Raw genomic sequence first — 14,154 nt, 5'->3', positions numbered from 1 at the left:
TGAATGTAATAAAAGACAAAAAAAAAAAAAAGGTGGTGGGAATGATCTATATAAAAAGTGACAGATAAATGCAGTATGTGCTTCTGGATTGGATTCGAGAGAGAAAGGGAGCAAAACACATTTACAAAGGCTACTGAGACAATTAAAGAGATCTGAAATGGATTTTATATTAGTAATATTTTTATATGTTTACTGTTTAGTTACATTTCTTGTGTATACCAGTAGGGGATTTTTTGTTGTTGTTCTAGTTCTTAGGAAACATGTATTCAAATATTTAGGGGTGAAGTGTCCGTAACAACCTTAAACCATTGACCCCAGTAAGTATGCCACACTCTAAGACACAGAACTGGGCTTTGACACCCATCTGGGTGTGTTTTTGGGCAGAACTAAACTACTCCTGGATGAGAATCATGACCCTGTTCACAGTTTCCCTCCTCTGGGTGCAGTTGGGTAGCCTTCTATTCATTGCAGGGGCCATATCAGGCTCTTTAATGTTAATGCAAGGCTATCACAGCTCTCCTGGTCTTGGCTGATTATTAGACCAGCACACGACTGTGTGGGTCCTTGCTCTTAGGGCGCTTGTCAAGGTTAGGGGTCACAGCACGGAACTCATCACTGGCCAAGATACATAGAAAGGTCAGTGGTGAAGTGCGATATTGATTAAGAATCAACAGAAAGAACTACATCCTTTTCTCCCAGATTCTCTACAATCTCTGTCTACATGAGTCCCGACCAGCAGGAAGATGCACACTTGGGTTCTTTCCTTCCCTTGCCGTTAGTGCTCCCACCACCATCTGACATGACATGCACCGCCTTCCCAAGTTACCTGGCTGGAAGACGAATACTTTTTCCTGTCCATCTTAGATTCATTTTTGCTCTCTGTTTTACAGTCATTCTTATCGCTTCCTAAAGAGGCACCTTCAAAACTGGATTTTGACCTGAGGAAAGAGAATCCAGGGAGTCTTGTAAGATGAAATTGTTATGCTACTCATTAATTGTATTGTAATAAGTCTGGAGTATTACAAGAAATACTGAAAACAGGTATACAGGTATACAAGAAAACCTGACACTCGTTTTTCTTTTCTCGACATCAGTGATCACTCATAAGACTCTAGGAGCATTGACACAATATGGTGTGTAGACTGGGATGGTTTCACCAGGCTGCAATCTCAAACTGCAAAAATGTGAACTTGTTTGTAGAAGGGAAAAATATCAACTGAATTATGAAGGTCATTTCCATCTCTAAAGTATTTGAAGCAGTAAAAGAGGAATAGTATAGGCAAATTATGAAACAAAACTATAGCCACAGTTCAATCAAAGAATATTTTTGTTTCAGAATTCTATTAATACTGAACATGTGTTGATAGAGTAGGGCATTGTATTAAAGGTTGTGAGGCACACACGACAGTCTTTGTCCTCAAGAAGCCTGTGAATTCATCAGACATCTTTTTTCAAAAGGCAGTACAAGACTTAGCACCAAATAGTACATGTGATAGGCATTAGGAGGTACAGAGACACTACACCCAACAGGAGGGAAGAGAAGAAGAGAGCAATAGCACAATGTGGGTTTAACACACTGGGCTTCAGAGCATGAGCAGGAGTTGGGTATGAGGAAAAGAGACAGAAAAGAGAAGTGAAATTGGCATAAAAATGAGGAACATGTTTGAAAGTCAAGTCTTCCTTTATTTTAGTAAGAGCAGAGGTCAGAGCTCCAGCATTTGTGTCTCAGGGGATTCTAGTCCTGGCTCTCTGTTTGAGTAGATGTGTGAATGTGCACATGTCTTCATCCCTACAGGCAAACAGAATCATTTCAAAGGGGAATGCACGTATGAATTTTAGAGGTCTATATCTGAACAAGTTTTAGGATACAATTACGTAGCTTTTTTTTTTTTTTAAGATTTTATTTTTAAGTAATCTCTATACCCAACATGGGGTTCAAACTCACAACCTTAAGGTCAAGAGTCACACACTCTACTGACTGAGCCAGCCAGGTGCCCCTGGGTACAATTATGTAGCTTTTTTGATTATTGGGGAAAATTGCACATGAAATCCATGATTCCACAATAATGATTCCTTATGAGGAGGCATAGTTAAGACTACTATTTGGTCAAAGCAGATTCAAAGATCTTGAGTAATTCAGGTGGTATGAGGCTATGACAGAGAGACAGAAATGACTCAAGTTAGACTTTAGACTCTGGTTCTCAGCTGTGAAAAGATGGGCTATCTTATGTTCCGGGCCCCTGCCAGCCCCAGTAGTTTGAGTCAACGATGCTCTAGCCACAGGTGAAGATTTGCATTTAGCTGCTGCCCACTGAACCTATTCACAGATATAAATTCCCTTTGAATTCTAGGGATTACTTTTTTTCTTTGAAATTACGAGTAGTCATTTGTACTCGAAAATAAAATTATTTTTACAAATGTCAAATTACCTACTATTTATACTAGCCACTAATCTGAATTAATCACCTCAACTGATTATATTAGTAAATGTTAAAGCAACTGCCAATGCAATGAGCTTTTGAAGGACTATAAGCCAATGCGACAAGTAGGGCAGCAGTACCATTGATGAATTCAAGAGGTGCCAACAGAATGGACTTGTCTGCAGAGTGCTGGAAGGGTTGCTTATTTACCTAGTACTGCTGTCTTCGTGTCTTCTGAACTGTGTTACTCTCTTTTCTTACAGGTGATTATGAGCAGGGCGGAAAGCCCAGAGCAAAATGAAAATGGCCTCTTATTCAAAAATTAGGAATTTCCAGACAGCGAGAGCAGAGCATTAAAGCAAGCGCTGGGCTCCTTGCAACTACACAGATGGCACGCCCACACCGTTTAACAAGCATGCTCTCATGATGACTGTACGATTCTCATCTGAAGTCTGGGGGAGGCGGAGTCAAACCCATTTTTTAAAGCACCCGCGGGAGCCAGTCAATAATGGTGAAAGATTCAAGAAACAACATGCTTTGCGTCTCTGCCCAGAGACTCATTTGGTGAGTGAGACAAGATGCTTGGACAGGAAACAGCTATAAAAAGAAGGATTAAAAGTGAGATGTGTCAAGAAAGCCATGCAGAACCGATGACAAGAGACCTGGAAGCAACAGAAAAGAAAAATCTGGGGGAGAGAGAAGACTTACGCTTGGTCTTGAATGAAGTAAGGATTTGGAGAGAAGGAATGGGCTGGGTAGCCAGGAAGGAAGGGGAAAGGCAGGAGTTACTTAATTACCCATTAGCAGGGGCCAGAAGACCCAGAAGGTACAGTTCTGACAGTTTCAGTAACAGGGAAGAGGGTAGTCACTGCCACCGATCGGTACAGACCCCTGGCCACACTTCCCTGTAACTGACTGCTGGTATAACCATTCTCTTTTCAGGGGTAAAAAAGCAACCTGAAGTTCCTACATCTTCCTTCCAATGAAAGAAAGTATGTAACTGGGGTCTCTGAGTGTGCCAGGGACCGTGGCTCATCATCTCGAAACTACCTGTCCCCTCCCAGGCTCGTGACCAAACTGATGCTGGCTCCCGGCACCAGTCCCCAGGAAGCAGGCAGCTCCCCTCCTCCACGAGACATGTGCATCCCACCCAGGGATCCCAGGCAGGGTTCCCTTCTGCTTTTTCTTGGCTGCCAGGAAAGTGAGACAGCAGGTGTGCACACACAGAGGCGGGGCAGGTACTCCAGCCTGGGCGGGCCTCACCAGCACCCCGGCCAGCCTCTCCAGGTGCTTCATAAATCTATGCCAGACAGTAGGCTGTCCTGGCTTTATCAGGGAGCAAGATCAGCCCCTGAAGAAGGGGGCAGATGTTCTGCAGTAGGGCTAGGGCAGGAAAGAAGGAAATGCTGCCAGGAAGAGATGAGAAAGGCAGGCAAGCATCGGTGCCTGGATATCAAACACCCTACTTCTTTCTCAGGGGCTTATTTGCCTCCAGTAGATTCATACTCTTGACAGCCACCCCAAAACTAGAAACATGAGCTCCTCCCAGCAACCTGTCCTTCCCAAAGGCCCAAAAGAATAAAGTGTCAAGGCCAGGACTCACCGCAAGGAAAGGAGTCTCTTCTGGTCTGAGGACTCGGCCTCATTGGATGGGCTAGGGGACTGGGCTGTTGGCGACTTGCAGATCTTCTTTTTGTCCTCCACACCATTCTCAGCCTCGGAGCTGGAGAGGAGAGGAGAACGCTTGGCCTTAGTCATCCGGGGAAGGAGGTGGAAGGAAAAATGAGGAAAACCCCTTGCTTTCTGGAGAACGGAATGATGTTCAATCCCCATAGCAGGCTGAAGTCAACTTGGACAACTGTGCCCTTTCCAGATCTCCATTCTGCAGCCTCTCGGCTGGCCCCTCAAGGGCATGAGCTCCAGGTCATGCCTGCTGCAGCAGGTAAACGGCAGGCTTTGCGGGGACTGCTCGGCTCTGCCCTGCTAGCTGCACGCTTGGCGACACATCACCTGGATGCTGGGAGGGCCCCTGCACACGTGCTCAGCACACACGCTCACGCGTGGCCTTCTGCCAGGTGTGAGCCTTCCTGCCGGGAGCCCCCACCCCTTTGTTTGCATTTCTCTTGTGTCATTTACCACCCACTGTTGGAGTTATATAGGTCCCACTTTGAGTTGTTGATATTTTAACCAAGCACTTCTCTAAGCAGTTTAAAGTTTCTAATCTGCTTCTCGCAGCCACCCAGGCTGGGTAGGAATTATTACCCTCCTCTTAACAAGTCTGGAATCTGAGGCTCTCAGATATCATTCATCTTGCCCAGGTTCACAGAACCAGCATCTGAGTTGGGATTCAAGCTCATGTCTGTCCCTCTAGGAGGCTTCTGGGTACCCACCCGTCCTCATGTGCTCTCTTTCCTCTGCCTTCCACCCACCCCTACCCCCAACCACTTGTCTCTCCATCTCTTACCAGCTCTCCAGTGTGAGAGCTCCAGGGTGGGGTGAGGATCTTATTGATTTTTATACTGACCACAGGGTCTAGGTATGTGCTGGGATATAATCATGATGAACAGGCTTTTAGAAAATGAGGGCTGACTTTGGGGAAAGAAGGACTAGAGGAGAAAGCAAGTCAGGAGCGTTTGCACACTGGACCAGTGAGGGATGGCGGTAACCAGTGTGGTGAACACAGGTGCCAAGTTCCCTCAATCTTAGGGACTGGGGACACTGATTCCAGTATGGGAAAGAGGAGAGAAAGGAACACAGAAGGAGAACCCATGGTGTTTACACGGGTTAGACCTGTGTCAGGCTGCAAAGCACAGAATTCACAAGATATTTCTGAACATGTGAAAACTCCATGGTGGTGGAACATAAAGGAAAACATATGAAGATAGCATTGCTATGACAGTTTGGCTAATTTTAATCCTAATTTACCACCCACTGGATGTCTTTACCTGCAAATGACCACACAGGCAGGAAATATCATTGGTTAGGTGAAGCTTTGTGGTTTCTTGCTTACCACTTCTCACAGTATAGGAAAATTTTAGCCCATACCAGTAATACTGCAGTAGTGTCGAAATCAAGACCAAATAATCTGACAAAGTATCCAATTAACAGACCCTATAGACAGTGGATGTTCTTACACTGCAGTCAGCATTTCTTTTTTCCCTAAGTGCGTAAATATTCCCCAACCTCCCACTTCTTCAATTCTCAAAGTGCTCAGAAGCACTTACATACATGAAAAGAGCTCAGTCTGTAATTGAACTGCATTATGTGACAAAAGGCACATGGAAGGCTTTGAAATACTAATAGGAAAACACTGCTTTGGTTTGAAATAGAAAATTTTATTTAATTTTGGCATCGAGTGGAATTTATGGACGTGGATAATTTTAGAATAGTTAAGGGGCTTTAGAGCATCTCTCTGCCTATCTGTGCTCCCCAAGACACATACATTATTCCTGTTCTTCAAAAGCATGAGACTTGATCCACTTGAGAGGCCCTCTCTAAGTAAGGAGAGTGTGTGTGGACCCTCAAAAATCCACTCAGCATTTATTTATGTATTTACTGAATTTTATGCAGGAATTGGAGCCACTGCTATCCTGTACAACACCTCTGTGTCCTGAGAAAGAGCTCTCCCACCAAGATGCACTCATATAAAGGTGCCCCTCTGGAGGTAGCCCTACTGCTGCATGGCCTTGCCGAGCTACGGTACCCCCAGCTCTGGGCAAATGTCTGAAGTACCCAACTACCAGACAACATTCCTTAAAAGCAGGGAACTTCTGTATTCTTCCACAGCACTCAGCTCAGCATGTGGCTCATAGAGGCCATTTATATGTGTTGATGGATGGGGGATTCATCTGGCAGTGTCTCAACAGGAAGTGAAATTCATGTATGGGCTGATTCAATTTTAGTTTTGTTGACTTAACAATGCTATGGGGGCGCCTGGGTGGCTCAGTCGGTTAAGCATCTGCCTTCATCTCAGGTCATCTCAGGGTCCTGGGATCCAGCCCTATGTTGGGCTCCCTGCTCAGCGGGGAGTCTGCTTCTCCCTCTCCCTCTGCTTGTGCGTGTGCTTAAATAAATAAATAAACAAACAAACAAATAAATAAATAAATACAATCTTTTTTAAAAAGATGATTTGGGGGATCCCTGGGTGGCGCAGCGGTTTGGCGCCTGCCTTTGACCCAGGGCGCGATCCTGGAGACCTGGGATCGAATCCCACATCGGGCTCCCGGTGCATGGAGCCTGCTTCTCCCTCTGCCTGTGTCTCTGCCTCTCTCTCTCTCACTGTGTGCCTATCATAAATAAATTAAAAAAATAAAAAAAAAAAAATGTTTAAAAAAAAAAAATAAAATAAAAAGATGATTTGGAAAATTAAGCAAGTCAATTCCTAACAGAGGAGAGAGAACTCCCACAAGCACCCCTCATCCCTGAGGTCTTGTGGCAGCAGGATGAACTATGTAGAATCCAAACAGCAGACTGGCAGAGTGTGGGAGGACGATGGAAGGGTTCCTCAAGGCCCCTCAGAAACTATAATGTTACTGTCAATAAAGCTGAACTCACTGACAAGGGGAGATGAAATAACAGGTCTTGTTTAAATCATGAAAATAAAGAAGCACAGTATTTTCCTTTTTTTTCTTCTTTAAAAAAGAAGAAAATAGGGCAGCCCCAGTGGCCCAGCGGTTTAGCGCCGCCTTCAGCCCAGGGCCTGATCCTGGAGACCAGAGATCAGGCTCCCTGCATGGAGCCTGCTTCTCCCTCTGCCTGTGTCTCTCATGAATAAATAAAATCTTAAAAAAAAAAAAAAAAAAAAAAAAGAAGAGGAAGAAGAAAAAAAAGAAGAAAGAAGAAGAAGGAGGAGGAGGAGGAGGAGGAAAAAGGAGGAGGAAGAAGGAAGAAGAAGATGATGATGAAAGGGCCTTTCAGGGACATTGACTGCAAGAAAATTTTACAAAATAAAACAAAACCAAAAGAACAAGCTTCCTTTTTCTTCCTCCTTCTCTTTCTCTCTCTCTTTTCTAATAGACAAGGCCTAAAGATTTCTTTGTCCTTGGCATTCCCACGGTGTGGCCACAACAGCCTGTGGTCCTGGTGAGCTGATCTCAGACACGAAGTCCCCAGAAGTGGTGCAGCCCTATGTGGGACCAAATCTTCTTCAGTCTCTCTAGGTCTTCATGGAGTTTGTTGTCCAGACCATTGGCTAGGACCTGGCTGTATTTTTTTCCATCTCTGATATCCTTTCATCTGTTCAAGAACCAGTGTGGGATCTTATACAGGCATGGGTTCTGCATAAAGGTCCATGTCATCCTCAGTGAGCTCTCCTGCCCTACTGGTGAGGTCAGTGTTTACTTTCCACAACACCACTTGAGCCTGTCTTTGTCTGACACTCTTTTTTTTTTTTAATTTTTTTTTTAATTTTTATTTATTTATGATAGTCACAGAGAGAGAGAGAGAGAGGCAGAGACACAGGCAGAGGGAGAAGCAGGCTCCATGCACCGGGAGCCCAACGTGGGATTCGATCCCGGGTCTCCAGGATCGCACCCTGGGCCAAAGGCAGGCGCCAAACCGCTGCGCCACCCAGGGATCCCTTTGTCTGACACTCTTAACTGCAGTGATGGCAAAGGCTCTTTTCCGCCCAAAAATCAACATTGGTATTCAGTATTTGCAAAATGTGCTTAACTTCTCAAGGATCGCTAGATGTGGTTCTAGTGGCAGCTTGTTCTAACCCTCCTCTTTCAAATGTTTATTGGAAGGGACCTGCTGGCAGAGCAGGATGCTGAGCTGGGCAGGGGACACAGATGAATGAATGACAATTTTAGGAATACTTAGAAGAAACAGATGCTGGAAGTACAGGATTAACCTTCACTCGGCCTTGGCAGGTTATTTCTTCTCCCATCTCTAACCCAGTATAAGTATCACTCATCGGCCCTGAAAGCTTCTCAGTAGGAATTCCAGAACAATGAGGCAGTCATGCTTCTACCAACCAAGCCTGATGTTACTGTTTGGGGAATGCATTTTTATTACAGAATAGGAAGTACTGGTTTCAGTAAGACACTGCCCCACATTGTTACACAATCTATAAATAAAAAACGGGTTGGACAATCCTTATCGACAGTGCAGTGTGAGTCAATTCCCAGACCTTATTAAAGTGAGGATGAGAGGATTCAGATTTCACAATTTTTCAGAATTAGAATTCTTATATTCTTCCTGGAAAGAGTCTCTCTGAGTTTAAGGTAAACTCAGCTATCTTTTCTCCTGTCACTTTCATCTCCCAGGTCCTTTGTCCCTTGTGCTGAGAATGAGCTGTACTCAGCCATCATCCCAAGCAAGTCAAGGTAAGTAGCTACTGGGCAGAATGACTACTAAGTTGCACCTCAGGTGAGTGATTAAGTGGCGTCTCAGGTAAATGAAAACAAGTGCCTCCTATGGTTCAGTCGAGGTAGTTGTGCTCCTTTTCTAATCACAGTGATGAATCCTTGTGTTCAACTCTACCTTCAAGTTAAATCGGTGTAAGCTAAAGCATAAAAAATGTCATCAACTCCCTTATGGTAGTATGGGTAAGGGTAGTTTTAAATCCACTGCCACTTAAAAAAGTCCCTGATCACCATATACTGAAACCACAGTCTTAACCAATGAGATTTGGAAGTGACTAGAAGACAGGTTATGTTTCACCAGAGTATCTCCAAGAGATAAAATCCTACAAATGAGACTGTTGTGATTACCACCAGGTCTGTCACAGTACAGTGTACTGTACTGGAAACTAGGGTACACCCGGGCAAGCCAAGACCTGGGGCACCAAACCCCTGTTATTTATTTTTTTTAAAGCCTGTACTGGAGGGGATCCCTGGGTGGTGCAGCGGTTTAGCGCCTGCCTTTGGCCCAGGGCGTGATCCTGGAGACCCGGGATCGAATCCCACGTCGGGCTCCCGGTGCATGGAGCCTGCTTCTCCCTCTGCCTGTGTCTCTGCCTCTCTCTCTCTCTCTCTCTCTCTCTCTGTGACTATCATAAATAAATAAATTAAAAAAAAAAAAAAAAAGCCTGTACTGGAAACTAGGGTACACCCGGACAAGCCAAGACCTGGGGCACCAAACCCCTGTTATTTATTTTTTTTAAAAGATCATTTATTTGAGAGAGTGGGGGGGGGGGGCAGAGGAAGAGAGAGAGAGAGAGAATCTTGAGCAGACTCCCCATTGAGCACAGGGCCCACACCTGAGCAGAAATCATGGGTCAGATGCTTAACTAACTGAGTCACCCAGGCGTCCCACCAAACCCTTGTTTTTGATATGCTGCTTGCTTAGTGGCTTCAAGGCTGGCTGGTAGGCACAGATGGCAATGTGTGGGAACAAAGCTATGGGCCACAAGGACAGAGGAGGGCTCTGGGGGGTGGCTGGGCAGCAACCACAAGACAAATTGAGACATTATGGTAACCAAAAGAAGGGCACAGAAAAGGGTGCAAAGGTGCAGGAGTTGGTGCAGGGGACCAGGCCTCTCTAAGACCTGTCAGCCTCTCCAACTGCAAAGTAAATGAAAAATCTCCCAAGCTAGATTTTTAGAAGTCAGGAAAAAGTCTTTCATCTACAATTCTGATATAGTAGATCTTTGTCTAGAAACTTTAAATTTTATTTATCTATCTATATATTCACTTCTGAGTAAATACTAGAAGCAGAAGTACACAATTCAAAAGTTACAAATGGAACTCTAAAATCTGTAAAGCTTTGTTGAAAGAAGTCAAAGATGACACAAATGGAAAGACAGCCTGTGCTCAAAGACTGAAAGAGTACTGTTACAATGTCCACACTACCCAAAGTAATCTACACAATCAGTGCAATCCCTATCAAAATGCCAACAGCATTTATCACAGAACTAGGACAAATAATCCTAAAATTTCTATGGAACCACAAAAGACCTCAAATACCCAAAGCAACCTTGACAAAGAAGAACAAAGCTGGAGGCATCAGGATCCCAGATTTCAAGAAATACTACAAAGCTGTAGTCATCAAGACAGTATGGAACTGGCACAAAAACAGATACATAGATCAATGGAACAGAATGGAGTGCCAAGAAATAAACGTACACTTATATCCTCAATTAATCTATGACAAAGGAAGCAAGGATGTTCAATGGGGGAAAGACAGTCTCTTCAATAAGTGGTACTGGAAAAACTGGACCACTTTCTTACATTATATACAAAAATAAACTCAAAATGGATTAAAGACTTAAATGTAAGACCCGAAACCATAAGACTCATAGAAGAAAACATAGTGAGTAATCTCTTTGACATTGATCTTAGCAACATTCTTCTAGATATGTCTCCTTAGGCAGAGGAAACAAAAGCAAAAATAAACTATTAGGACTACACCAGAATAAAAAGCCTTTCCACAAGGTAGGAAACCATCAACAGAACAGAAAGGCAATCTAGTGAATGCAAGAAACTATTTGCAAACTATATACCCAATAAGGGGGGTTAATAACCAAACTATATAAAGAACTCACATAACACCAAAAAACAATCTGACTGAAAAATGGGCAGAGGACCTGATGAGACATTTTTCCAAAGAAGATACACATATGGCCAAAAGATATGTGAAAAGATGTGCCTAATCATCAGCAGTCATCAGGCAAATGCAAATCAAAACCACAATGAGCTACCATGTCAAGCCTGTCAGAATGGCTAGACTCAAAAAGATAAGAAAAATGCAAGTGTTGGTGAGGATGTGGAGAAAAGGGAACCTTCATGCACTTTTGGTGGGAATGTAATTTGGGACACCCACTGTGGAACACAGTATGGAGGTTCCTCAAAAAATTAAAAAGAGAGATACCACACAGCCCAGTAATTCCACTTCTGGGTATTTACCCAAAGAAACCAAAAATACCTATCTGAAAAGATATATGCATCCCTATGTTTACTGCAGCATTATTTACAACAGCCAAGCTATGGAAGCAACCCAAGCATCTATTGATAAATGAATGAATAAAGAAGATGCAGTATATACACAGAATGAAAACAGGGTATTGTGTTAAGTGAAATAAGTCAGAGAAAGACAAATTATCTTATGATTTCACCTATATTTGGAATCTAAAAAACAAAACAAATGAATAAATACAAACAAAAAGCAGAGAGACCCATAAATACAGAGAACTGAGAGCTGCCAGAGGGGTAGGGATAGGAGGATGGGCAAAGTAGGGGTTAAAGGGGTGGGAGATACAGGCTTCCACTTATGGAGTGAATTAGTCAGGGGGGATGAAAGGTACAGCATAGGGAATAGAGTCCCTGGTATTGTCATACTGTATGGTAACTACACCTGTGGTGATCACAGCATAATGTCTAGACCAGTAGACATTAGCCGATACACCTGCAATTCACATAACATTGTGCAACAACTATACTTCAATTAAAAAATTACAAATAAAAAAACCCCCCAAATCTCCCTTCTATCCTTGTTTGTCTCCAAAGAGTCAGTCACCTATTACGCTGTTCCTAGTTCCTGTCTTTCGAGCAAGATTCTGTGTACATGAGCATATGTACTTTCTAAGCACAAATGACAGCATGATGTCATACAGCTTTTTTTTTTTTTCTTTTTACTTACTATATATCTTGGTGTTCTTTCCCTATCAGTACACACAGAGCTTCCTCATTCTTTTTAGTGACTGCCTAGAGTTCCACTGAAATGGATGAATTATAATGTAACCAGTTCCTTATTGACCCACACTTAGGTGGATTTCAGTCTTATTACCAATACAAATAAAGCTGCAGCAAATGTCCCTGAATGTTTATTATGTGTCAGTTTATCCACAGGTACCTTCCCCGGAAATGGAACACTTGTGTCAAAATACACACAATTTAAAACATTTATAGTCACGGCCAAATTGCCTTCACTAGACATTTTGTAACCCATACTCACAAGACAAAGCAGTGTTTACACATTCTTAATAATAAAGGGTTAAACTAAAAAAAAAAAAAAAGTTTTTTCCTAAGTGCCTAGAGGAATACCTGGCACAAAGAGTAAAAGTAATAATTTTAATGAGGACTAGTGTTAAATTTTTGATCTTTGCAAATGCGAGAGGATTTGCCAGACCCTTGAAGAAAGCCTGAAGTCTTTTAAGATTTTTATTTGAGAGAGAAAGGGAGCAGATCAAGAGAGCGCACAGGAACAAAGGAGAGGGACAGAGGAAAAGGCAGAGGTAGGCTCCCCACTGAGGAGGGAGCCTGACGTGGGGCTTGATCCCAGGACCCTGGGATCATGACCCGAACTGAAGGCAGAAGCTTAACCAACTGAGCCACCCAGGTGCTCTGAAGAAAGCCTGAATTCTGAATGAAAAGACCGAGATAAACCAAGAGGAAAGTAAACTCCTTAGGAAACTGAATTCAGAGAAGAAAACTTAAGATAAGCAAACAAGAGAAACAAAACGCCCAAGCCTCCTAATGAGCATCTTTGAGAAAGAGGATGGCACCCATGAAACGGCTCACAGCATTAGGGCGAGGGAAACTGCCTTGCCTCCTCAATTCTCCGAGTCCCAAGTCCTCAACGGCTTACAAGGCACTTGGTGATCTGCCCTTTTCACCCCTCCTCAGCTCTTGACCCCCTCGTTCACCTCCCTCCAACCACAGCCCCAAGCTCTCACGAGAAAACCTGTGCCCTGGCTCTTCACCAAATGTAGGTTGATGTATTCTTTAAAGAGATAAAAGAGAAAGTAGGACTTAGAAAGAGGAAAATGCCTACTTAACATCAGGAGTAGGCAGAGGGAGGCAGGGAGGCAGTTCGAGTGGACTCCTATGTTCCATCAAAACAGGAAGTGAAAAGATAAGGTTTAACATTAATAAGCAAGAAAGAGCAGGATACAAACATTTCTACAGATAATGAAGTAACCACTGCCACTAAAATCAGGTACAGTTAGAAGAAGCTATTGGGGAGGCAGACGGAGAATGGGACAGGGCTGAGTTCATTATAAATTTTAACGCACTGTATTATTCTTTGAACACTTGAAAATATAATAATATCCTTATATGGGCAGCCCGGGTGGCTCAGCGGTTTAGCGCCGCCTTCAGCCCAGGGCCTGATCCTGGAGTCCCGGGATCGAGTCCCACGTCAGGCTCTGCATGGAACCTGCTTCTCCCTCTGCCTGTGTCTCTGCCTCTCTCTCTCTCTCTCTCTCTGTGTGTCTCTCATGAATAAATAGAATATTTTTAAAAATAATAATATCCTTATAAAGAAGATGTAAGGGCAGCCCGGGTGGCTCAGTGGTTTAGCGCTGCCTTCAGCCCAGGGAGTGACCCTGGAGACCCGGGATTGAGTCCTACGTCAGGCTCCCTGCATGGAGCCTGCTTCTCCCTCTGCCTGTGTCTCTGCCTTTCTCTCTCTCTGTCTGTCTGTCTCACATGAATAAATAAAACCTTTTTTTAAAAAAAGATGTATAATATAGCATATATCATAAAAATAGGTGGATATCCTGCTTTCAAATGTTCGAGTTCCTACGCTGTATAACAACCATCCTGCCAGATGCTGCCATATCCAAGGACAGCTCCTACTGGGATTTTTGGTTTAGCACCTAAAGCATGACACAGCTTATAACAGATGTCTATCATACACACAGCACCTTGGGAATTCAGAAATCTAATGGGAAGAGGAGAATCAGAGGAGATCTGTGGAGAAAATAAGTATGACCCTGTGTGCAGGTATGGGGGGAGCAGTATTTCTATTCTCTCTTCACTGTCAGAAATACATTTCAGGGCCAGAAACCAGG

General features: G+C 43.6%; 1 protein-coding gene across 8 annotated transcripts in view; it reads right to left on the bottom strand.

Annotated features, from left to right (window-relative positions):
* GRAMD2B (GRAM domain containing 2B) overlaps positions 1-14,154 on the bottom strand; it is a 110,895-nt gene that overhangs the window by 23,800 nt on the left and 72,941 nt on the right. For 4 of the 8 annotated variants that reach the window (XM_072840817.1, XM_072840820.1, XM_072840815.1 and 1 more), the window contains exons 2-4: positions 4,024-4,143; positions 3,129-3,171; positions 827-938 (exon numbers count right to left, since the gene is read on the bottom strand). In XM_072840817.1, coding sequence (XP_072696918.1) covers positions 827-938; positions 3,129-3,171; positions 4,024-4,129 — 261 coding nt within the window. In that variant the 5' untranslated portion in view covers positions 4,130-4,143. The remainder of the gene's footprint in view (positions 1-826; positions 939-3,128; positions 3,172-4,023; positions 4,144-14,154) is intronic. The other 4 variants (XM_072840814.1, XM_072840819.1, XM_072840821.1 and 1 more) reach the window with 1 other exon arrangement.

Source organism: Canis lupus, chromosome 10 (assembly GCF_048164855.1).
Source record: "Canis lupus baileyi chromosome 10, mCanLup2.hap1, whole genome shotgun sequence".
Lineage (NCBI taxonomy): Eukaryota > Metazoa > Chordata > Mammalia > Carnivora > Canidae > Canis > Canis lupus.
This window is presented reverse-complemented; position numbering and strand designations above follow the sequence as displayed.